Source organism: Brachyhypopomus gauderio, chromosome 3 (genome assembly GCF_052324685.1).
Source record: "Brachyhypopomus gauderio isolate BG-103 chromosome 3, BGAUD_0.2, whole genome shotgun sequence".
Classification (NCBI taxonomy): Eukaryota; Metazoa; Chordata; class Actinopteri; order Gymnotiformes; family Hypopomidae; genus Brachyhypopomus; species Brachyhypopomus gauderio.
The window spans coordinates 5,378,704-5,402,928 of NC_135213.1; the positions used below are offsets into that span (position 1 = coordinate 5,378,704).

The window sequence follows — 24,225 nt, forward strand, 5'->3', positions numbered from 1 at the left end:
CTCTCAGTTTGTGCCAGAAGCTCTGGGTGTCCTGTGGTGATCTGGGCCAACTGAGGTATGTGTGTTTCTTAACTAGACTTCTCATCCTGTAGTATGGAGATAACTGATGTGTTGGAATATCCTCCAGGAACACCAGGATGAGGACATCATTTTTCTCATCAAACAGGTGGAAACTTGCCACCTGGTTCTCTCTGGAACATCACTGGCTGGAAGTCCCTGCTCCAGCCCTGCTCTCCCTAAACAACCTGCCATCTGAGGAAGTGATAGAGGAATGAACTGAGCAGGGTCAGAAGAACCAAGAGATGAATGGAGATGAATAATAAAAACTCCACATCAACAGTACAGGAGTTTATATCAAGATCTATGAGTCGACTACCTCTGAGACTGGATGGGTAGCTGCATGTGAACTGATCAACATTTACAACTTGCGTATCATTGTTGGTGATTGTCCAGATAATGAATCAGGTATTGTCACATTCACATGAAAAATCATTTACTTGTATATCCAAATAGGATAACTTTGGAAGGGATTCAATCACAGTCTCATTAATAACACTTATTAAATTTCTTCAATGGTTTGCCAGAATGTGTGTCCAGTGTTTGCATCCTTACTTGAATCATCATGAGACTACTGAGTTTTGTAATTGGTATAAATATTTCTGCTGATAGTGACTTTAATTCGTTCTTGCTGAGATCTAGTCTCCACAAGTTTGGTGTATATGTAAAGGTGTCAGGATGGATAGAGTGAATATTGAGATTTCCAGCAAAGAACATTTTTTAAGATTTCAGACCTTGCAAAAAGTTTGAAGGAATATTTCTCATTCCTTCGTTACCCTGGCTAAAACTTTTTAAACAATATAAAGACTTAAAAAATAAAAAGGGTGGTTGTCTGAGTCTGTTCTGGTTTGAGTATGATATGTCATTGTTGTTTAAGGGCAGTGACTTCAGATTTGTGAGACCTGAGAAGACAGATGATCTAATTGAAGTTTGAGTGATCTTGTTTGATTGCAGATCCAGGTGGGTCAGATTCTGTAATCCTTTAAATGCTCCTGGCTCTAGATTTTTTATTTGGTTGTCTTGTAAAAGTAAACATTGAAGGCATTGCAAACACTCAAAATCACCTGCGTGGATTAAATTTAGTTTGCTGTGAAACAACTCTAAATATGCTAGATTAGGGAGACCCTGTTACGGTGACAGTCCCGGACCCTTCCCTGTGGGCGTGCTGCTACATTGTCTGCGTGTCGTTATGTCCATGTATGTACTTCCGTGGGTGTGGGTTGTTCGTGAGCGTGTTCGTAGTCTCACCTGTGCCTTGTCTCGAGATCACGAGGGTTTGTGTTAATCACCTATTTAATGTGCGTTCGCGCAGTGTCTTGTGCTCGTCTTTGTCTAAAGTTTCGTGTCTGTGTGAGTGGCTGTTTGACGCTCTCATCCTCCGCACGGAGCTCACGTCAGTGTTCCAAATAAACGTTGTATGTTCACCCTTAAACGTCGTGGTGCCTGCCTCCTCCACCCGCCGTTACAGACCCTTCATGAAATATCCTTTTAAAGTAAACAATCTACCTTAGCCAATATGGAGCCTCTTCAGATTATATAATTGTTTGAAAAGACAAAAATCTCAAAATGAAAATAAGTTGGAAAAGCATCCTGAAAACACAACTTGTGAAATATTTAATCGACTTTTGTTTACTTAAAATATGATCTCATCATTTTATAACTTAATTTGCTCAATTTGTTTGCTGAGTTCAGATGTTCTTTAGAAGAGTCCAAAATGTGCTTAAAACCTTGTGTAAATGTTAAACTAACTGTAAAATGTAGCAAATTTGTCTAATAAAATTCAGCTAAAATGTGGAACATATGTATGGATTTTCATTAATGAAAGTGTTAAATAATATAAAATAAAAGACAAACAATGACAAGAAAATGCATTCCAGACAGTGGAAAACTTCCTGGTTCGATCCATGATCCATGAGGGCAAAAATACAAAATCCAAAAGTGACAGCAAAACTCCATTCAACAAACCTGCGACATGGCAATACAGTTTGTTTCACTCTTGTGCGCTTGGAACAGTGCTGACGCACCAGTGTCGTTCGTCCCATCACTACTAACCACTGGGCATAGTTTATAAAATGGCATAGTTATTTGAACTGCAGACTTAACTAAGTTTTAGTTCAAACCTTCTCTGTTTTGTGTTCAACTTTTGTTTAGATAGTCTTCATCAAGATTTGTATATACAAAGTTCTCTTTGCTGTGCATGCAACAACCTCTCTTCTTTATCTGATTAAATTGACAACTGATATAGTCTTCCCCAGGCTCAGACACACCACATTAATTTTTAGTTATTAAGCCAGCTCCATTACCCTTTGTTCCAGGGGCGGACTGGGGAGAAAAAGTGGCCCGGGAGTTCCTGACAGACTGGCCCACTATATATATATATATATATAGTGTGTGTGTGTGTGTGTGTGTGTGTGTGTGTGTGTATACTGTATATGAATCTATGGCACGTAGTGTATATGTCAGCTTTTATTGTCATATGGACAATATTACTTCCAGCAATAATATGATTACAAAGCCACATAGTGGCATATCAAAATAACTAACAAACTTAACAACTTGACCCTGACAAAATACAGGGGAAAAACAACTGGAAAGCTACTGAAACCTACATTGTTCACTCAGTGAGTAAAACCTCTACAGCTTTTCTTTTTTCTCTCTCAGCTTTTCAGTGCCACCTTTACGTTTGGTAGTTTGTTTAGACCAGGGGTGCCCACACCTTTTCAGTTTCTTATAAGATGACCTAGTCAAAATGATCTACCTACAATAAAAACAAATGTATTTCTTCTATATTATAATTATATTATATTATTTAAGTTATTATTACTATTTAATAGTATTACTATTAATAATAGTATTGCTATTTAATAGTGTATTAAACCAAGGACCCAATCAAGGTCCAGGACCCCTTATATTTTATACGACATCTTCACTTTTTTGATAGAAATGCCTTCTCTCTCGTTACATTCATCCATCTCTGATTAGTTTTTCGGGTTTGTTGTTCCTGCTGTCAGCGCTAATCTCGCGAGAACTGACACTCAGGCTACTGCAGGTTGACACTCTCGCGAGGCTAGCGACATAATTCCTTTTGGAGAGGCACTTGAATGCTTTAAAAAAAATTATATTATATCATAATGATTGTAACATGGTCAAGTCAAGTCAAATTTATTTATATAGCGCTTTTTACAACACATCACAAAGCAGCTTTACAATTGTATGGGTCCAGATCCCTAATGAGAGAAAGAGACGACAGTAGCGAGGAAAAACTCCCTATGATGGTGGGGATTAGGAAGAAACCTCGGGAGAACCAAGACTCAAAAGGGAATCCATCCTTCATCCTCTGCCCGCTAGCAGAAGTCTGTATTTATAATCCAAATATAGTTCTATAGTTATAATTCTAATTCCAGGCCAAGCAATCACAGTCCCTTCAGTGCAGATGGTGAACCTCAGATAGGAGTTGGCATCAGCACGTCCTCTGTGGCAATGGCACATCCAAACAAAATGAATAAGTTCATAAAATGTGTTTTTTATTATTATTAATATTATTGTGAAATGCCATAATATTATTTATAATCTCTCTAGGGCACAGGTTCGTTTACTACCCTTTCTGTAACGTACTAATCAGGCAGACAAGGATCCAAGTATGGATAATAGCCGTCTTTATTGAAACAATGATCACAGAGCTATCAAACAGGTGAGGGTGACATCTAGTTGCAGGCTCCATTGAATCCCCTGTGGTTCTTTGGCCTAAAGAGAGAGAGGAGAAAAAGACAGGAGAAAATGATTATTATGAGTATTGATATGATATATGAATTTGAATTTGTTGCACATCCTTGGTTGTTTTTTATACGTGTAATGAGTGTATACGTATCCAGTAAGTGTTCTCTAATACTGTGTATTCACCCACTGTGGGATATGTATATGGGTAGACAAAACTGAGTTGTCATGTGTGAGGAGTAAACTTACATCACTCTGCAGGCACATTTTGAGGCAGACCAGTTCATCAGAACCAAACAGGGCAAGACCAGGCTGAGAGCAGATGCTGTTCCCACCATTTTTGTGCATCGCCCCGCACTCAGAAAGAGGAAGCCCCTGCACAATACGGAATGACAGAAAGAAGAAACAGTTAAAAGATGGTCATCTTGGAAGCAAGAGCCAATCCAGAAAGGTGAACAACTCCAGTAGCCAAGCTTCAAAATCCAGCAACCCCAAAACAGCTCCAAATAATAGAATACAAGTCTAGTATGGTTACATATGATTACATATATCATACTGTACTATAACATTTTAGTATGTTGCATTCCTCTTTAGTCTTGTAAGATTCATTGATCAAAACTGCCACCCTAGTTTCAACTTACCTTGTGTTTTCTATATGTTCTCTATATGGTTCTGGTCAGGGGCGATTTTAGGATCTGGTCTTTAGGGGTGCCCAGCCCCCAGTGCTCACAGAGGCACAATACCAAAGTATTGCGCAGGTGCAGAGCAAGGTTTTTGCATAATATAATATTTAAAAAATGTGTTGAGCCAGGGGGTGCTGAGCAACTTCACGGTGGTGCTCTAGCACCACTAAAAATACCCTAGCCTCGCCCCTGGTTCTGGTTCAGAAGGACTAGGCAGGGGACGAGGTCTAGGAGGAGAGCAGAGGTCGGTACACGGGGAAGGCAGTAAGACGGAGAGACCGCTCGGTCCGTGGCATGGCACCAATACTTCACAAGAAGAGTCAGGGGGAAGATTAAATAGTTGCGATGGGGAGCCACGATGAGCGGCAGGTGAACCGCATCTACACGGAGATCATGTGCGGTTCCTCACACTTTCACTTCAGCGCTTGAACCATTTTCGCCATATACTCTTCTTTCTCGTCTCCTTCCCTTCGCCGGGGCAGGATGAGATTTCTGTTGTATTGGCGGAGCTTTTCTCTTGGTTCTGTTGGACGCTGCTCTCCTGGCTCCTGAAGAGCACATTGTTCTTTAAACTTTTCCACCATCGTACCAGCGTGCACTTCTCTTTTTTTGCAGGCGCTGTAACCACCATTTGCTCCATCTTCAGGCGGTATGAAGCCTTCTCTCTCGTCAGCTCTTCTAGCTCTCTCTTCCTTTCCTCCCTCATCCTGTTCCTTTCTTGCTCTGTTTCCAACTTCATCTTCTCCACCTCTTTCTGACATTCCGTCATTCTCTTTCTCTCCGTCTCCAACTCTCGCTGCCTCACCATCTCCCTTTCTTCGAGCTCCCTCTTCATCATTTCATTCTCCTTCATCTTTTCCACATGTTTGTCCACCTTTTGCCTGAGGTTTTCTATCTCCCTCAGTCTCGCATTTTCAGTTATTTGGTGGAAGCGGATCTCGTGCCTGAGCCTGATCTTATCCAGATCTTCCCCCAGTGTGTAGTCAGCCGTCCTCATCTCCTTTAAACACTCCTCCATTTGCTTCCTGTCCTCTTCAATCTCCCTCTTTTCGTCCTGCAGGGTTTTGCACTCCTCCTCTAGTTCCTTCTGTCTGCTCATCATTTCTTCACCCTCTCTTGTCCACTTCCTTTCTATCTCCTCATATTCACTGACCAACTGTCTGTTTTTTAATTTCTCCCTCTCGATTTGATCTGTGGCTTTCTTTATCGGGGACAATAAATCCTTAATCGTGTTGCACATGACGTCCTCTACACTTAGCATGTCACCCTTTCTTTGTTCCTGTCCACTTGTCAGATTTACACTTGCCATCTCTTTCATTATCTTCTTTCTTATTCCACTGTCCACTACTGTATTAATATGTTCAGCTGTGATTTCTCCTCTCTCTCTACAAATATCACACTGGTGTCGACTGCCTTGACGTACGGCCTTATATACGTTCGGTTTTGTTGTGTTATGTTGTTACTATAGAAACGGAATTCTACTAATTAACAACATCATGTATTGTGACGTAATTTAGAATATTCAATTCACAACATCAAAGTAAAAAAAAAAAACATACCGCGGTTATTAGGGGGTGTCGCGAGACGGAACTCCGCGAGATTTTCTGAGGGGTAAAATACGGTAGTTTCCCGGCCAAAACGGGAGACTTGACAGGTACGGATTTGGGATTAAAAGAAGCAGCTTCTTTTTCTTCCTCAAAACAGAAAATCAGGCCAGCACTATTGACTACAGTTGAATTTAAAAACAAGGGTAAAATCAAACTATTAAAAATAAGTTTAAAGAATTTATTTCCAGATGTATGTCCAGAAGTGGTGGACGCGAGACTGGGAGAGTCTCTAGACCAGGGGTAATCAATAAAATCTTTCCGCGGTCCATTTTTGGCAGATAGCCCAGACCTTAGGTCCGGGTCCACGGTGGCGAACGAAAGTTGTTGAGCGGGGGGAGGGGGGGGGGGTGGCGAACGTAACACTCGTCTGAAAATAAATTCTCCGGTTTAAAATATAGTCTCCCGTTAAAAAATTTTTGGCATTTGGGTCCGTATCCAGTTAATCAGGAATGTGATTGGGTCCGGACAGGACGGCGTTCGGGTCCGGATCCGGACCGCGGTCCGCCATTTGGTGATACCTGCTGTAGACCCTTAGACTGCTCCATCTTTATGGCAATGTGGACAGGGAGATATAATGAATGTGGCATTAGTATGGACGAGGTTTCCCCAGTTCCTGACTACTTGTATTAATAAGTGACACAGCTGCTGTATGTTTTCGTAGTCCAGCCCGGATTTTCTGGGACAAGCTGTTTTTTTTTCTGATCTCCGCTGCATACCGTCAGCCCGCATCAGCTGGCCCAGTCCGCGGCCCGGTCCAACTCGTTCATGTGTTTACAGGCTCAGTCCGCGTCCGCGCAGGTTAGTCTGACTGGAGCGGGGGAGGTGATAACACCGTTAAACAGCAGCGTGACTACGGGCCGGGGCCGCAGTGCGCGGCAGTGGCTCCTCCACGGGCCGAGTTAAACCACCGGCGGCCCACTAACCCATCGGCCCACCGGGGAAATCCCCGGTAGTAATGTATGCCAGTCCGCCCCTGCTTTGTTCTGACCACGTTGGAATAAACTAGCTGAGCTCATTAACACAGTCGTGCTGATCTACTGTTTAAAGTCGGTGCCATTTTAGTTGCTTTGTTCTCCATAAGAGAACTGAGACTACAACTCCCGCCTCATCAAACACACACGCGCATGCGCACACAAGCACACGCACACATTTACTCCCCCCCCTTTTTTTACTTACACACACACACTAGATAACCAGTCTTCACTGTAAATATACTGATCCTTGTTAATGCTGTTTGTGTTTTAGAATAGTTGGTTTTAAATGAATGTATCATTTAATTTCACCAAATTGTTTGTGTTGATGTCATTCAAAAGTGGTTGTTGCCAAAACAGTTAAATCCTTCAGATACCAAACCATTAATTACCTTTAGTTGATAACTAAAGTTGTGGTTCTGGTATAATTAGAATATGAGACTGATTCAAAATTAATGAGACTGATTAATAATTAAGGTAAAACACATTATATCTACTTTAAAGGATTAGTAGGTGAAACCCCTACACCAGTATAATGAACATATACACATTTTTCTGTATTCTGGTGGTTTTTACTTTACAGCTTTGGACAGATCCTGAAGGTAGTACCACAAAGAGTGGAGATGGGTACAGTAAACAACAAACAATATCACTTTAGTGAAGTATTTGGCATATTAATGGGTCATGAATGTCCAAATGATTTGTTTGTTTTTTTGTACCATGCTTCTTTGTACCACAACATCTTGATACTTTTTTCCAAAATAAACTTTTTATTTTCAGGTCATCTACAACCTCTCAATCTTCAGGCCAAGAAGTATGTAATATTCTTTCATAGATGCCCCATTCATTTTTCGTAGTACAGCCCGGATTTTCTGGGTCATTTTGAAGGGTGCATTCCGTGAACTGTCTGCCTCGATCCGGTAACTTTCAAGCCTACTAATTATAAGTTATGAAGAAATCTGTCTGCGTTGAACCAATTAATTGAACAAATAATTCTATAAAAGACATTTTTAAACACAAAATCCACATTCCTAAATCACATAAGAGCTCTCCTTTTTAGCTATGCCTTTCCATGTCTCCCATAAAGCTAGTTATACTTTCGTGAGTGACCGTAGCACGCGACTCCGCACACCTCGCGCACGTCACATTTTTTGCAGTGTCCTCCTGAAACGATATGTGGTAGTATAAAGAAACACCCCTCAAAAACAGGGGAAGGAACATTTACCTGACCAATTTTAATGTTGCAACGTGTTTCAGATTTGAAAAGTGCTGGAATTTAAGCTAAAGTACTTGAAAATGCACTTAAAATGCACTTCTGCACTTAAAACACTTATAAAACACATGTAAATAATTTAAAAGTAATTTATGTATATACGAATTGGCTTGTTTTTTGACATTTGTGCGCCTAAGCGTTGGGCTTTGTGTGCGATCCGGTGACATTGTTGTCCTCAGTGACCCTGTGTCTCATGCCGCTGTTTGCGTTCCGGCATCGTTTGATTTACAAATTAAGCACTGGGTGTAATAGTAATGTTGGTGTTTAGTGTACTCAAGCAGCCCAGCCCACTTTCACAAATGGCGACACACCTGAGCAACTCTAGTGATATGGCAGTGTTGTAGAGACCAAGAATGGCACGATGAACACTATTCTGACTAATGGCTAAGCACATTATGATGTTGCCACCACGCACCCCAGGGACACTGACGACGGCTCAGTGTCTTATCATGTGCCTTTCCCTGTGCCTTGTTTTAGTAAAGTTGTAAAGGAACTTTACAACCACTGCTGCTACATTAATATTTATTTTATTGCTGTACCTTTGGGTAAGAGAGTAATGTAATTTCAATCATTTGTATGTCCTGTACATATTCAGAACTGTCAATTAAACTATTCAAGAAAAATCTAAAAAGATTGTTCTAAGACTTAAATTATTCATGTGGGATAATAAAGAAAAACATACATTTTGGTCAATAACATGTGAGTGTTTTTCTTGGCATCTGTTAAATTAATTAAAATCTGGAAGTTCTGTTTACTGGGAGCAAAAACAGTCCGAGTTTCGAACGTAACATGGGTGTGGCTTTGGACTTGAGAAGAGGGTGGAGTTGGATGTGGGCAGGGTTGGATGTCCAACTCCGCCTTCCTGCAGGCTGCAGCGAGAGGCTTCTCGCCCCGGCCCGTAGTCACGCTGCTGTTTAACGGTGCCTATTACCTCCCCCGCTCCAGTCAGACTAACCTGCTCAGCGCGGTGTTCTGAAAATCTGTGCTACCCCTCGAGCTGTCCTACCTTGGGCTACTGCGCATGCTAAGTTTACGTCACTGTCAGCGTAGCCCAGAATTTTGCGCTGCCAGCTGTTTTTGTCTTGGAATAACGGTGAGTATTGCCCATTTATCGTATTTAATCATATTGCAATGTAAATCTTTTTGCATTTTATTGTGTTTTTTCGACAATTGTTAAATATGTTTGTGAATATCCTAGGAAAGACCTCGTAAATATTACTATTTGCTCGAGTGTTTCCAACAAGTGGAGGTTTCAAATGTCTGTTTTAGCCTCGCCGTGCTCGATTTTATCCATCTGTTCATTCCAGTGTCCTACACTAAACTGGTTTTAGTTGATTGACCTTAAAACGAGCACTTCTTAACGCTTAACATTCGTTCAGTTTGGCTATTTTATATTTCTGAAGCAATTTTCCTAAATACAAGTAAATAACCATGTAACGTTCATGACATTTGCGCTGTCATTTCTACAACGCTCAGTTGTGTACAATGGAGGAAAAGTGGGACACCATGCACCAGTTTCTGCTAAAGGGATCATACCCAAAGACCTTTAATAAATCAGAGGCAAAACCTCCGAAGATATGCCTCCAAGTTTTAAATTAAAGGTCAGTAAAGTTATATCATATGTTAGTCCGCAAATGTCCAGCGTTAATATTGTAGGTTGGATAGTTTCATAGACTGTTAACCTTATAACAGGGATGTCAAAGTCAAATACACCGAGGGCCAAAAAAACAAATTTGCTACAAGCCGAGGGCCGGACTGGTTCAATGTTTATTAAAAGATATTAAAATGATTGCACATAGCCTATTGAACCAAGACCTAACACAGTGTATATTATTTAATGCTTAAATGAATAAAGCAATATTTTCTTATTTTCAAGTGAAAATATTTTTCAACAAGCAAACATGAATAAAGTAAAGGTTTGAAAAGTGCTGGAATTTAAGTTAAAGTACTTGAAAATGCTTGAAATTGTAACTACTTCGTTTCACAACAAATAACTATCTGACTGAACAGTTCTCTTGTATCTTGTAATTCCAGGACGAAACATGAGAGAACGTGAAGACGTTAATATTGGGCGTTTTGAAAATAAACAACCATTAAATAATGTGAATAAAAAGCGAATTATTTCGAATCATTTCGAATATATGTATAAATATTTAACTTAATTAAGTTTAACGTGCTGGGAAATATTGAAATGAACCTTGAAAGTGACGTACAAGTGCTTTAATTCCACCTTATAAAGATGTATGAACCCTGCAAACATGACTGTTCATTGCGCTGAGGCGCGGCGCGCGCAAAGTACAAAATTCGAGAGATGCACGACCTCGCGAATCGACAGCGCGCGAGACGCTCGCGCACGAGCTGAGCCACTGCGATTACGTTATTTTCGCCGCGCTGACCGCTTGTGCGCGCTGCAGTGACTTCGCGGGCTACCGTTGCATTGTGGGGAATGTAGTGTTTGTGCGTGCAAAACACCAGCGGGTGGCTGTGGCCTGCGGGCCGGTTCTAATAGTAATTAAATATCGTCCAGGGGGCCATAGATAATCAATTCGCGGGCCGGATCTGCCCCGCGGGCCTTGACTTTGACATATGTGCCTTATAACAATGTGCTTCCAGCACTAACACTGTAGGTAGGACAGACTATATTATATTTTACAGACTATATTACCTTATCAAAAAAATATGCTTAAACTATGAATCTTTGTGTGGTTTCTTTTACATTTTAGAAGGAGACCTCTTTTTTGAAGGCAGCAGAAAGGCCATTAAAACAATGGAGGAGGCCAGGGGGTATGGGTATGGTTTTTGTGGTTATTTTATTTTATAATTTATAGAAAGTGTCATAATATCTTAACAAATGTATGTCTTTAGGTCTTGGAATGTGACAGGTGTCAGAAAGTGGGGAAACCACTGACTTGCACAACCACTGCAGTGTATCAAGGTAAGTGCATTCACTAATGTGCAGAAAAGCGGTCAGTAGAAATATATGAAATGTATATATATATGTCACGTATGGCCTCGCCCCCTCCCTTAGCCGTCACTCCGGGTTCCCTCGTGTCTGTGTTCCTTGCCTGTTTATCCCACCCTGCTCGTTTGTCTCCGTGATTCCTCGTTTGTTACCACGCCCCCGTATCATTGCCATCACCTGTTCCCTGTTTAAAGTTCTGTGTATATATATAGTCCCTGAGTGTCCCTTGTCCCTCGTTGGTTGTTTTGGATGTTTGATTGCTCGTGGTGTGTTACTGTTTATACTATCGCCTGTTTCTCGTGTTCCCTGTTTCTCCCTGCCTTGTTCGCCTTTCCGTGTTCATTATGCCCGTTTATGCATGTTACTCTGACTGCCCTCCCGTTATGAACCCGGACTGGTTATCTGACGATGATTACGGTATTCCCTTGAATAAATCTCGCTCTTCTCAGCAATTGTGTCCATCCTCTCGCTCCGCAGCGCGAGCTACGTTACAATTTTTTATATATTGGTAGGTGCCTGCTGTTTGGGAGCTAATTGGGATGCACCTTACTGGGCCCTTGCCCAAAACGACTGATGGATTTCTGTACATTTTAATCATAACTGATTACGGTTTTACTAACTTGATAAATTCATCAAGTGTTTTAATATATATTATTTTTCATTCAGTTTGCAGAATCTTTCCTTTTGACAGGAGACATCAGCAAACTGCAGACGACACAAGTAGCTATGAAGAGTGCACGCATGGAGATAGCATGTTCTTTGCTTGAATGTTGAGGTGATTTTTATAGTAATTACATTTACTGTTTTTTACTGCATTTATTGTTGCTGAGTGATTTATTAAAAACTTCATTAGGAAGATTAGACATTGAGATGGTGGTCCATGTTGACATGGTTGCATCATGCAATTTCCACATATTTCCCACCTGGCACCACCACCAATTTTCCACTTTGTGATATTTGATTTAAACATTACCTGAAGCTGCAGAACAATATCTGCAAAATGTTATGCATCGCACTGTTTTAAAAAGACTGTGACGGGCAGGTGTGAGCAACAAAAAGGAAGCGATCACGCCAAGTCTCAGGGAAAAAGGGTGGTTTAATATAAAGTGTGCAAACCTAAAACCCGTGCAATAGATCCAAATCAAGGATATAATGACCAGCGGTCAACTGGTACAAAGACAAGGCATATATAGACAGACAAACGACCATCAGGTGGGAACGGATCACGGGCTCCGCCCACCTGAGGGGCGTACACGACGTCACAAAACAACAACAACACAGCCGCTGTGGACGGAGCCGGCCGGTAGGGGGCCGCCTCACCGTGACAGACCCCCCCACCAAGCCGCACTCCCCTCCACTGGGTGTGTGGCACACAGCGGCTGCACAACAACACGAAGGGGCAGGAAGGCAAGGACAGGCAGGGACACACCTCCTGCAGTCCACGAGCTGAAACACAAAACACATAAAACATTACTCAGCTCACCTCCCCGGGCGGGACCCTGGACCGACCGGGCCGTTAACAACACATAACCACGCCCCAGTCGGTCACAGGGCCCTCACGCCCTAACCGGCGTTTAGCCAGAGAGCCCCAAGGGTGTGCGGACGAGGAGCTACGACTCCTTTGTCGTCCTTAGTGTGTGCGTGTGTGCAGGTTACCTCCCCGAGGCGTGGCTACTTCACCTCCTGGACCTACCTCCTCCCAGAGCTGACCCCTGCCTTCTGCTAGGGGTCACCCCAGCCTCCTGGGGGAGCCAACCCCTCCCGGGGTCCCTCATCACAAGGTGGACTCCTCCACCCAACCCAGGAGCGCCAGAGACCGAGGCCCAGAGCGCCCCCGACGCGGGCTAGGGAGCAGCCCCAAGGGCCTCCTGGTCACCCCGGGCAGGAGGGAGGATCTCCATCCCCAGCAGGAGCTTTTCAGACCGGAGCCCCATGGTCCCCAAACATCCGGGGGCCCCAGCCCTCTAGGGAGGGGCTCTTCACGACCGGGCTCCGGTCACCCCACAACACAAGGGGGCTCCTGCCAGGTGGAGACCCCCACAAGGTCCAGGAACACCACGACACCGCCAAGGGGAAGCACCTGCACAGAAACAGCACTCACACACACACACACACACACACCCCAACACCAACATAGAACACAAACGCGCCCTACCCTATTCAGGGCCTCCCTCGGGAGAGACGCCCTCCGTGCCACACCCCATGGCACGGGACCACAGCCGGTCCCCCCCCAAACACACATTTAAGGGGAGGAGCATGTGTGGAATTACATTTAACAGTTGACATCACGCTAGGACAAAACACACACGCAAATACTAGACAAACAAAAAACGGTGTACAAACAGACAGACGGAACCCATCACATGCGCGCTCTGTTTACACACACACACAGTGACGCGCGCCGCTCAGAGCCGCAGTCGCTCCCCACATTAAACACACGACACACGGGGAGCGAGGCGACAGTGACGAGCGGCAACCGCGTCACACATAAAACATTCAACATAGAACAGAACGAGCACGCACACTGGTCCACACGTCCGTCACCCGTACACACATACAAAACACACACGAGAGTCCACCAGGCAGACACCCTGGTGTTCGCCGTGCCACATACACACAAGCGCACGGCGAAACTCCCGCAACATACAACGGACACGAAGAGCTGTCTCAGGGCAGACTGCCCTGGTCCTCGCCGTGCTACACACACACACACACACAAAACACAAAAGCACGGCGGAGCTCTTCAAACAAAACACCACGCAGACAAACACTTACCACGAGACATGACCACGAACGAAGGAGAAAGAAAAAGAGACTCGGCGGCTTCCGAAGGGTGGCTGGTCATTCTGTGACGGGCAGGTGTGAGCAACAAAAAGGAAGCGATCACGCCAAGTCTCAGGGAAAAAGGGTGGTTTAATATAAAGTGTGCAAACCTAAAACCCGTGCAATAGATCCAAATCAAGGATATAATGACCAGCGGTCAACTGGTACAAAGACAAGGCATATATAGACAGACAAACGACCATCAGGTGGGAACGGATCACGGGCTCCGCCCACCTGAGGGGCGTACACGACGTCACAAAACAACAACAACACAGCCGCTGTGGACGGAGGCGGCCGGTAGGGGGCCGCCTCACCGTGACAAAGACCCGCTATTCTCATAGCTATTCTCAGGTACATGAGTGAACTGGTCTTGATGACAAATCATATTTATCCAGGCAATTTTTTTTATAGGCAATGCAGTGGATTACTGCATAATCTGCTCCATGTTAGAAGGTGATGCTGACGACAAGAACATAACAGAAATGGTACAACTACCGATGCAGTACAGAAATTTTAACAGCCCAACGCTGAGAGACCAAGACTGCAGTGTATATTTTTAATGTTCACAGTTTTATTATAGAATAATTTGCAATAACTATCATAATGTATAATTTAAATTTGTTTTGCTCCAGTGCATTGTTTCAATAATGACTTGTGATTTTATTTTCAGGTGCAGTGTGAGCTGTGCAATAGATGGGCACACTTTGACTGTGCGCATTACGACCACAAAAAAACAGAAGTTATTTTTGCCAAAAATGTTCATAGAAAAATATATAGCTTCATTTAGACTCATTACACTTGTGGCAGCACAAAGGGATGTACAATGTGCTTTTTAATAAAAATATATATATATATTTTTATTTATGGTCTTTCTTGTTGTCAAATTCAGAATATTTTAATTAAATATTTTCTTTAAAAACAATTCTGATGTCTGTTTGCTTAATATTTACAATATGAAGTTTAATTTTAGTTTGATTTGTTGATTCTGTTTCTAAGACATTCCTTAACTTTTATTGCTGGACGCACGTTCTGATAAGGTAATGTAGCCTATAAAATGATCGTACGTACAGTATTAATGGTAGAAGCACGTTCGGATAAGGTAATATAGCCTATAATATGATCGTACCTACAGTATTAATGCTGGACGCACGTTCTGATGAGGTAATATAGCCTATAAAATGATCATACCTACAGTATTAATGAGGGACGCACGTTCTGATGAGGTAATATAGCCTATAAAATGATCATACCTACAGTATTAATGCTGTACACACGTTCTGAATGTAGCCTATAAAATGATCGTACCTACAGTATTAATGCTGTACGCACGTTCTGATAAGGTAATGTAGCCTATAAAATGATCGTACCTACAGTATTAATGGTAGAAGCATGTTTGGATAAGGTAATGTAGCCTATAAAATGATCGTACCTACAGTATTAATGGTAGAAGCATGTTCGGATAAGGTAATGTAGCCTATAATATGATCATACCTACAATATTAATGGTACAAGCACGTTCATATAAGGTAATATAGCCTATTAAATGATCGTACATACAGTATTAATGGTAGAAGCACGTTCAGATAAGGTCATATAGCCTATAAAATGATCGTACGTACAGCTACTACTGCGGTAATACATTTTGACACGGTAGCAAGAATCGATAGATACGTCTATAATTTTGCGCTACGGGTGTGCGCTGACAGTGACGTAAACTTAGCATGCGCATGCGCAGTAGCCCAAGGTAGGACAGCTCGAGGGGTAGCACAGATTTTCAGAACACCGGCCGCGGACTGAGCCTGTAAACACATGAACGAGTTGGACCGGGCCACGGACTGGGCCAGCTGATGCGGGCTGACGGTATGCAGCGGAAACCAGAAAAAAAAACAACTTGTCCCAGAAAATCCGAGCTGTACTACGAAAACATACAGCAGTTTAAATTGTAGATAACATGTTATTTTAAATGTACTGCTGTCGCCTCTGCAACGTCTAAGGCACCATGTACAAATTACCTTAACACCGGTTAACACAGACGCAAGTTGCGGTCTTATGTTACGTTTGGAATAGGCAAGAGTGACGCAAGTGCAGAATGAAAAGATTTAATAAGACAACAACTAGACAAGGCTTTAGAGAACTTAAATATAGTGACAGAATATGTTTGGCGCAGCACATGAATGCTTTAAAAAAAAAAAATTGAAAACTCGCGGGTTTAGTATCGATAGTGGGAGCAAACCTGGAACCAGAGATGGATTTAACGAGAGAAGGATTTAACGAGAGTCCTGCCAAAAAAGCTAAGCGTATCTGTAAGTACCACACGATGAATGGGACAGGGAGTTTACATTCCTAAAGAGGAGCATGAAGGGTCACAGCTACTCCTTCTGTAAGATATGTAGCTGTGATTTTAGTGTCTCTCACGGGGGAAGGAACGATGTCCGTCAACATGAACAATCTGCCAAGCACAAAAGCGGGCTAAAGGCACAGAAATATGCCCAGGACATGTCCCCATTTATAATTAGAAATACCACAGAGGCAGACAAAGTCATAAATGCAGAGGTTAAAATGGCAATGCTGTGTGCGAAAAACAACGTTGCTTTCGCCTTCTGTGACGACTTTAACAAGTGTGTAGCAGAGATGTTCCCGGACTCTGCTATCGCAAGAAAATACTCAGCAGGAAAAACCAAGGCTACCCAACTCATCAAAGGTAAGTTGAGCTAAATTAAGTATATTGTGTATGCCTATTTGATAATGCCCCTTTATTGTGGGCTAATTGTTAGCTAATTAGTGGGGACTCACTCAACAGGTGCCATAGCAGCAGAACTAGATGATGAGTTGGCCAAAACATGCCGATCTCAACCATTTTCACTTATGTGCGACGAATCGAACAACAGAAAAACAGACAATCAATTCGTCATCCTGGCTAGACTCTACGATGAAGCCACTCTTCAGGTCACTACAAGATTCATGGAGATGCCTGTATGCAACGTAGGAAATGCAGAAAATCTGTATGAAAAACTGAGTGAAGCACTAAGGTAGAGGAACTACACTGGGTGTAGTAGTTTGCATTTATTTATGATCTTAGGTTTTGTCTGAGACCTTTTGTGACATTTTTTCCGTTTTCAATAGAAAAAGAGGCATTCCATGGGAGAACCTGATAGCCTTTAACTCTGATAATGCAAGTGTCATGAAAGGCAGGCACAACTCCGTTATCAGCAGACTGAAGACCAGCCAGCCCCATGTCCAGGACCTTGGTTGTATCTGCCACCTAGTACAGTTAGCCACTGGTTGTGGCATCAAAGCAGCCCAGGTACCAGTGGAAGACATCTTGGTGGGGATATACACCCACTTTGATAAAAGGTAAATGCATATAAATTAAATAGGCCTGGTATTTTTCTAGGCCTGTAGTTGATAGTTTTGCAATCATTTTTCTATCTTTCAGTGCCAAAAGATGTGAAATCTACAAAGAGTTTGTAGATTTCACTGATTTAGATCACCTGAAGCTCCTCAGGTAGCCTACTGCAGCACCAGATGGCTTAGTCTGTTAACCTGCATCCAGAGAGTGTTGAACCAGTGGGATGCACTACAGGTAAGGATGGTAACTCCAGCAGGTATATGCACACTTTACTATTTTTCCATTTTACCCATGAAGTGCCAGCCTGTGTCCATATGTCCTGTAGGCCTACTTTAACAGTCATGAGGAGGTGGAGAGGAGTGCCAAAGTGCGTGATCTGGCAAGCCATCTGCGTGATCCCGTCGTGAAGACCTACTTCATGTTCCTCAGTTCTGCCCTTAAGCCTTTATCTGACTTTAATATTGCCTTCCAGATGGGTGTCAGTGATAATGAATGAGTTAATAATACTAATTTATAATTAAATATTATTGTGGTTATTGTAGCATTTTTATTTTACTGTTTTGTTGTGATCAATGGTATTTTCTGCAGTCAGAAGGAGTACAAATTCATAGGCTTGAAGAGGAGATGTGCAGGCTGATCAAGAGGATCCTGGGGTGCCTCATACCAGCCAGGGCCATCGTGGGTGGACCTCTCAGGGAGGTGGAGTATGGAGCAGGACATCAGCTGGCTGATGAAGAGCTGTTTATTGGAGCAGACACAAAGGCCTTCATGAAAAGCACAGCGCTCCCTGTGTCAGCTGAGAAAAAAATCTTTCAGTGAGTATAATACCTAGCAGTTATGTAGTTATGATATAATCTTTTGATAGTATGAGAGAATAGGCTGTCATGTTTTTTTTACTCTTATGCTCTTGTAGATCTGTGAGAAGATTCTATGAAGCAGTGCTTCAGAAGATGTTCTCCTCCTTTCCGCTTGACCATCCACTCCTGAAGGACATGAAAGTGCTGGACCCTGCTGCTCGCCTCGACATTACTCCAGCGACAGGTAGATGTTAGTCAATTCCCCATTGACAGAATGAGTGAATTGATGAATTGCATGGGTTAGCACTGCAATGTTTAGTCAACACTTGTTTTACTTTACAGTGGAAAGGTTAGGGGCCCTGTTCCCTCAGTTGCACTTGAGTGAGGATAGGCTGAGAGAGGAACTCATTGACTACCAGGTGACAGATAGCAAGCAACTCCCACAAGAAGACAAAATAGATAGATTCTGGGGCCTGGTAGGGAAGGATGTGAGGTTCAGTGAGCTGCCAAGACTAATGAAGGCTTTACTATGCATTCCCCACAGCAATGCCAGTTCTGAAAGGGTGTTTAGTATGGTGAGAAAGATTGTTACAGAGAATAGGATGTCATTAGACAACAGCACTGTTTGTGCTTTACTCTCATGTAAAATCAACCACTCTGGCCCAGCCCACAAATACACTCTGTCCAAAAAAGTGTTAAAGGATGCAAAGTCTGCAACAAATCTGTATAACAGGTCAGTGAATGCCAGAGAGCCACATGAGTGAATATGAGAAATTAAAAGAAAATGTGTAATGAAAATAAAATCTAGGGAAATAGTTATAATGGTTCTGTGTTAGTATGTTGCACAGACATTTTTTTTGTTACCTTTTTAAGCATTGAATGTGACACTGACACTGTGAATATATGTTCTATAAAACCTTTTTCCCAGAAAACTAATAAAAATCAAATGAAATTAAAAAAGAAAATAAAATCTAAATGTTTCACTTAAAGATAATAAATGTGTATATAAACTGAAACTATGTAAAATAAACAAATCTGCTTCAGTTCTCTTTGGTGTTTTCATTTAGGCTGTATTATAGGAATTGCATACGTAGGAATGTCCACAGCATTTCTAGGCAAAGCATTAAAGTTATGAAGTTATTTAATAAAGTACATTTGAAGTTATTATTATTATTTTATTCATTTTTAGTTCAAAACATATTTGGGGAGTTTTTTCTTCACTTTTTTCCACTCCAAAGATGTTTTCGTGTCTCCTACAGCCTCATTGCGGCTATATGCAAATAACCGATTATGCAAATTAGGCGATGACGTCATATACGGGAAATATCAAGTTTTGTATTTTAAAATACGGGACAGGTATGCAATAGGTTAACAGGCTAACAATGAAGTTCACGAAACACAATGCATACAAACAAGCATACATGGGACAACACTACACTACGACTCCAAACAGAAATCTAGAACAAAGGAGAAACTAGAAACGAGGGCTAAACAGAAAACGACCGACAGCGAGGCTAAACATACACAGGGGAGGGTGAAACAAGGGACAGGTGGACCGCTAAGGAGGGGGCGTGGTAAGCAAACGGGGACTACGAAAACCAGGAAACAAGGTGGAGCTAAGGAGGACCACACCGGACTGGTGTGGAGGGCGGAGCCAGATGTTACATCTTAAAGGTTCCAGAGCACTGCGCACTGTTTTTTTAAGCTATTGAAATTCTTAGATTAAAACTAACCACCACAAATAGGTGAAGAAATACCCACGTTAGAGTTGTAGGTCGTTCTTTAGGATGCACTTTGTGTAAAACAACTTGTTTGGTGGTCTTATGATGGACTATTTAAAAGCCACTATGTGGCTTTGTAATCATATTATTGCTGGAATTAATATTGTCCATATGACAATAAACGCAGTCATATACACTACGTGCCATGTATAGATTCATATACAGTATACACACACAAACACACACACACACACACACACACATATATATATATATATATATATAACTCCCGGGCCAATTTTCCTCCCCAGTCCACCCCTGGTAACTGGTGTTGAACACTTTTAATGACTATTCATTGTAATTATATCTTTGAAGAAAAATACTTAACATATATACAGTACATGTACTAACAAGGAACTAACGTATGTGCATTACTGGCTTAATTTTTTACTATGTCAGATTGCATACATTGATTTTAAAATGATTCAAAATGTACATGAAATGTGTGATTTAACCATAATTTCAAAGTTTGGCATATTACTATTATGCAAAATACTATATAATTTGATGAAGCTTGGACAGGTTATAAGTTGGACCGTCCAAAAAGTTGGGCTCCCTCCTGAGTCTTGGTCCTTGAAAGGTTACTTCCTTATTCCACCCAGGGAGTTTTTCTTTGCTGCTTTCACCATTAGTTTATGATTATGGTTCAGGACCAAACCATGTGATATTCGTGACAATTAGTCTGTGGCAATTGCTATCCATGATCAGCCATTTTTTGCCCTTTCTTGTTTTAGTGAAAGTGAGCCAATTAACAATTTGTGATTTTCACAAAGTGGAATTTGTCCTCCGCATAAAATAAAGTCAACCAATTACTTAGTTCATTTTTAAAATTCATGTTAATATGAAAACATGCATGAACTCATGCCTTGACTGTCTGATTAATTTACAGCAAGCCTCTGATGTGTTGTAAAATCTATCACTAAACATAGATACAACATCATGCAGCAGATTCAACATTAACAGAACAAATGTGTGGGATGGAGCCATTCAAGGGTTTAAGAGATCCACATATAATCCATCTCATGACATGATGGTAAAATTCTCTGATCACACAGAGAGGACAGACAGAAGAGGGTATGGACACAGGGGGACCTAAACGTGAATTTCTGACACTGTTAATGGATTCCATAAGGACACGCAGAGTCCATAGTCTACTATGTGTATGTAATCGGCTAAATTTTACCTTGACTATTGAATTCAAGATATTTTGTAGAGCCTCTGTCTTCAAAGACTCAGCGTGAATTAGTTTATTGCTTACTTACTGAATGATTAGTTGTTTTCGTCATGTTCCTTATTCATGGAAATCATTGCGTTGTTATTATTTTAATTTTCTAGACTATTTATTAATTTGCGGGATTTTTCTACATGTATATGTGGTCCCGCTCCCGCATCGCCTGGACTAATTAAACTCCAGCTCCCGCCAATAACAATTAAATTCTGTCCCGCGCCGCAAGATATTCTGACGGGTCCCACAGAATTACCGCGGAAGTGCAGACCTCTACTGCCCACTGCTCTGGGCTAGTGTGTGCTCACAGCCCCTTAGTGTTCACTAGTGAGTGTGTGTGTCTTCTCACTACACCAGGGGTCACCAACGGGCACCATGTCGCCCGCAAGGACGTCACGAGTCGCCCGCGGGCTTGTTTTAAAAATACCCCGCCCATTCGTTAGATTGATGCGAATTCATCTGGTAGCCCTCCGCAATAATTGGTCTCCAAGAAGTAGCTCCCAGTTCCAAAAGGTTGGTGACCCCTGGTCTACAATTTACATTAACACGGTTAACACGGACGCAAGTGGCGGTAGTAAAGGCCCCAGAGCACTGCGCACTCTGGTTTTTTTTTTTTCAATAATTTCAATATCTTTTCAATGGTCCATCATAAGACCACCAAACAAGTTGTATTACACAAAGTGCATCCTAAATAACAATCTACAACTTTTATATAGTTGTTATTTAGGATGCACTTTGTGTAATACAACTTGTAATACAACGGGCAGTCATGGTCTGATTGTAGGGAACTGGTGTCACGATGACAGCTCCGGACCCTTCCCTGTGGGCGTGTCATGACGTCGTCTGCGTGCTGTTATGTCCATGTTTGTACTTCCGTGGGTGTGGGTTGTTTGTGAGCGTGTTCGTTTGTTACACCTGTGCCTTGTCTCGAGGTCACGTGGGTCTGTGTAACTCACCTATTTAATGTGCGTTCGCGCAGTGTCGTGTGCTCGTCTTTGTCTAAAGTTCATGCCTGTGCAAGCATATGCGTTAGCGTGCTTGAACCGTATGTGCTGGGCTTTTCGTGTGTGCGTTAATAAACGTTGTGTGTTGCACCTTGAGACGCTCGTCGTGCCTCCTTTCTGCGAGCGTCACAGAAAGACGAGCCACCATTATGCCAGAATACACGTCGGCACGCAAGAAGGGTAAGAAGAAGGCTAAGCGACGTCACGTCTCTTCCCCTGCGCGTCGCTCCGAGGTACCAGACCCGGAGCAGGAGATGCAGCAGGACCCCGTCTGTGCGTGTCTACTGCGCCAAGTTCAGGCGGCCGAGGACGAGGAGGAAGCGGAATACTTCCGACGGGCCGCGAGCAGGGTATGGAGCGAGAGGCACGGAGCTCCGTCCCTGGCATACCCTGCAGAAGGGACCTTCCCCCCAGCGGACCTGGAGGAGACTGAACCGTTTATGGTAGGGGTAGGCGCCTTTGGCCTCACTCCCCCCGAAGATGAGTTCGGGAGTGAGGACTCCGGAGAGTCTGAGAGTGAGGATGAGAGCAGCTGCCCTTCCCTCACGTCTGTGGCTTCCCCGATGTCGGACGAGGAGAGGGAGACCAGTCCCACGCCATCGGTCTACTCCGCGCCGACGGTGTACTATGGCGAAGAGAAGGAAGACACCAGCCCTCCGCCGTCGGAGTGGTCGGAGTACACCGAGCACTCCGATGAAGAGGAGAAGGAGGTCACCAGCCCCCCTCCGTCGTGGTGCGCAGCACCGTCAGAAGAGGAGGAGAGTCTCCGGTCGGCGAGTTCGCTCCTGACGGTGTACAAAGGGGGTGGGAGCGGACCGGACAGTCCGTCCGCATCAGTGAGTGGGGATTCCGATGAGAGGGAGCCCATGGAGCACTCACGGTGCGAGACCCCCGCCCCGTCGATGGACTGGAGCGTAGCCGAGGAGGGAGAGTCGGCGATGGACACCACCCCCGATACCGGAGCCAGGGGAAGCCAGCCTGGCACCATCGGGGCCTCCTACGGGGGTTACCCGGAGTGGGGGAATGGGCGCCGGCAGGCTTATGGGGCGGCAAGCACTTACTGCAAACCTGGTGGAGGGAGCCGCGGACCCGGGAGAACGGTTGCCGCGAGACCCACCGGTAGTGCTGCCTCCAAGCGGGCTACCAATCGCGCTGCACCTCGCGCGCCCACCAGAGGGACTGCTCCCAAGCGGGCTACTGGTCGCGCTACACCTCGCGCGTCCACCAGAGGGACTGCTCCCAAGCAGGCTACTGGTCGCGCTACACCCAGCGCGTCCGCCAGCCGCGCGGCTCTCGGCGGTGAGCGGGCGGAACAGGCGGGAGGAGTACCGCCGCCTGCGGCATCTCCAGCCCCCGGGGCTTTCTCGCCGCTACAGGCGTCGCACAAGGCGGGAGGCCTGGTTCCGGGGATGAATGTGTGTGTGCCTATATGTTTGTCTATTCCCCTGTGTCTCCCTAATTTCCTTTTCCCGTTCGTTCCTCTTGTGTTTCATGTGCCAGTGTGTGTGTTTGTCAGCGTGCCATTGTTTAATGTTTTCTCCCCTGTCTTCCCAGGGAGGGTGTGCTAGAGCTGTTCGCGGCGGTTCCCGCCGTCGGGGGTGACGGCTCTCGGAGGCTCGTGATCCCGGCGGCTCCGGACCTGCCCCGTCGGTGTTGGTTCGGGGCTTCCCAGCTGCGCGGGACACTCCGGGAGTAGCGAGCCCCTGGCGGAGGGTTCTGTCACGGTGACAGCTCCGGACCCTTCCCTATGGGCGTGTCATGACGTCGTCTGCGTGCTGTTATGTCCATGTTTGTACTTCCGTGGGTGTGGGTTGTTTGTGAGCGTGTTCGTTTGTTACACCTGTGCCTTGTCTCGAGGTCACGTGGGTCTGTGTAACTCACCTATTTAATGTGCGTTCGCGCAGTGTCGTGTGCTCGTCTTTGTCTAAAGTTCATGCCTGTGCAAGCATATGCGTTAGCGTGCTTGCACCGTATGTGCT

At 43.7% G+C, this 24,225-nt stretch overlaps 1 protein-coding gene and 1 pseudogene across 1 annotated transcript; one reads left to right on the top strand and one right to left on the bottom strand.

Moving 5' to 3' along the window:
- Positions 1–236: 236 nt before the first annotated feature.
- LOC143509602 (toll-like receptor 4) lies at positions 237–822 on the bottom strand (annotated as a pseudogene).
- A 15,617-nt stretch (positions 823–16,439) lies between these two features.
- Positions 16,440–19,000, top strand: LOC143509603 (uncharacterized). The gene is made up of 7 exons (XM_076998459.1): positions 16,440–16,791; positions 16,891–17,119; positions 17,214–17,394; positions 17,765–17,917; positions 18,028–18,254; positions 18,353–18,480; positions 18,579–19,000. Exons 1-7 carry the CDS (start codon positions 16,446–16,448, stop codon positions 18,998–19,000), a joined length of 1,686 nt encoding a protein of 561 aa, XP_076854574.1. The 5' UTR covers positions 16,440–16,445.
- Positions 19,001–24,225: the final 5,225 nt, after the last annotated feature.

Coding starts and splice junctions, on each gene's coding strand:
- LOC143509603 (XM_076998459.1), top strand. CDS start 16,446: ATGAAGGGTCACAGCTACTCCTTCTGTAAGATATGTAGCTGTGATTTT. Junction 17,918..18,027: donor ATATTGCCTTCCAGATGGGT/GTCAGTGATAAT, acceptor TATTTTCTGCAG/TCAGAAGGAGTACAAATTCA. Junction 18,481..18,578: donor CGACATTACTCCAGCGACAG/GTAGATGTTAGT, acceptor TTTACTTTACAG/TGGAAAGGTTAGGGGCCCTG.